The sequence below is a fragment of the Cyprinodon variegatus genome, unplaced genomic scaffold, assembly GCF_000732505.1.
Source record: "Cyprinodon variegatus isolate N-32 unplaced genomic scaffold, C_variegatus-1.0 Scaffold2248, whole genome shotgun sequence".
Taxonomy (NCBI): domain Eukaryota; kingdom Metazoa; phylum Chordata; class Actinopteri; order Cyprinodontiformes; family Cyprinodontidae; genus Cyprinodon; species Cyprinodon variegatus.
In genome coordinates this window covers 9,451-11,053 of record NW_015152701.1, presented here as the reverse complement: position 1 = coordinate 11,053, position 1,603 = coordinate 9,451, and the positions used below count along the sequence as shown (strand labels likewise).

Here is a 1,603-nt window from a genome sequence, read left to right as displayed (position 1 = left end):
TGATATATTGCCATTTAAAAACACCATATCAATCTCTTTTACTAATGAAATATTGCTATATGTCATCGTTATGCTACGAAATCCCCCCAAAATTTTCATGGTTAGTTCATCCGTTGACTGTGAAATTACCTGTGGATCGTCTTCCCACAGCCGGCAAACTGCTTGTTTTTGTAGCCGAATGCTGCACCGGTAGGCCTTTTTACTGCGCGCCTCCGTGCGAGTGGGGAGTACCAGCATGGCGGCTGGTGGCTTCACTTTTTTTTTGGGCAATCAGCAACCCAGTGAACAGAGATCAGTGGATCCAGCTAGCACACAGATCCTTGTGAGAAGAAGTAAGCACTTTTCCAAACAGTAGGTACAGTAAAGACCTGTGACTAAAGAATACAGACTAGTTGGTGATAAGATGGAAACTCTGGAGTTAAACTGCTACATGATTGTGGTTGGAGCAACGGAAAATAAAAAAAAATTGCAATATTGGTTGAAAATTCCCACATATTCCTACAACAAACTAAATCACACATCTGTGTTTGATCTGTTTTCCAGACCCTGGTAAAGACCACGCCACAGCCCCGCCCGGCATGGTGTGGCGGGTCACCGGCGGCCTCTTTAACGTCACCAAGGGCGTCGTCGGCGCCGCGGTGGGAGGAGTGGCCTGGGTGGGCGGGAAGAGCCTGGAGATCACCAAATCGGCTGTGACCACAGTCCCGTCGATGGGGGTGGGGCTAGTGAAGGGCGGTGTCTCAGCCGTGGCCGGCGGCGTCTCCAGCGTGGGCTCAACGGTCGCCAACAAAGTACCGTTCACCGCCAAGAGGAAAGACAAAGCAGAGTGAGGAGCCGATGATGCTGGGAGGATAACTGACAGATTTGCCCCGCCCTGAGCCGAGAGAGAGGCCGCCTGCCGATCTCGACCAATCAGACGCCACAGTGCCTTCCCCTGACGCCACCCAGACTGTAAAATAAAGACTGTGCAGCTCTTAGATATTCTAAGTACTTCTCCACAACCCGAACATCTCTGTTCTACTCCAGCTCCATATGTGGCGTCATCTCGATGAACACTTTCACCAGTTTACAGATCAGTCTGAGGCCACGCCCCTTTTTTCTGCTCTCCAACCCGAAGACTTCTGCTGGAACCTTCTGTCTTCAGATGCTGATTTTTATGCTTTGTTTGTTTTGCAGTGATATTGAAGTATTATTGAAACCTGTCTGTTAATGAATGAGTGTTGAGGGATCAGACTGTTTCTTCTCCTGCGGAGCCCCAAGGGCAGTGGTTGCCCCTCCCCCCCCTGTTTCTGCATGCAGGGACGTCTCTCTGAAATACCTAACGCCTGACGACACTCGAACCAAAGCAGAGCCCGGGTCTCCTCTGCAGCGTCTTTACAGTGAAAGGTTTTAAAGATCCCAATGTTACTCAGAAAAGGTGGACTGCTCCTTTAATCGATGTTTCCTCTGCTTCAGAGCAGGAAGCAAACATCAGCATTTCAATGCAGCTTTTGTGGAGGAGTTGAACTATGTGAAAGATGTTTGTATTATTTTCCTTTATCAATAAAGTAGTTTAGAACATTAGGATGAGCTGGGATTGTTTTCTGGGTTTTTAAGGTTGTTG

The 1,603-nt window shown here is 48.5% G+C and overlaps 1 protein-coding gene across 1 annotated transcript in view; it reads left to right on the top strand.

Moving 5' to 3' along the window:
• The window catches only part of LOC107080719 (transmembrane protein 263-like), a 7,808-nt gene extending 6,245 nt beyond the window's left edge, over positions 1 to 1,563 (top strand). Inside the window, exon 3 of the mRNA XM_015368924.1 lies at positions 544 to 1,563. Coding sequence (XP_015224410.1) covers positions 544 to 830 — 287 coding nt within the window. The 3' untranslated portion in view covers positions 831 to 1,563. The remainder of the gene's footprint in view (positions 1 to 543) is intronic.
• Positions 1,564 to 1,603: the final 40 nt, after the last annotated feature.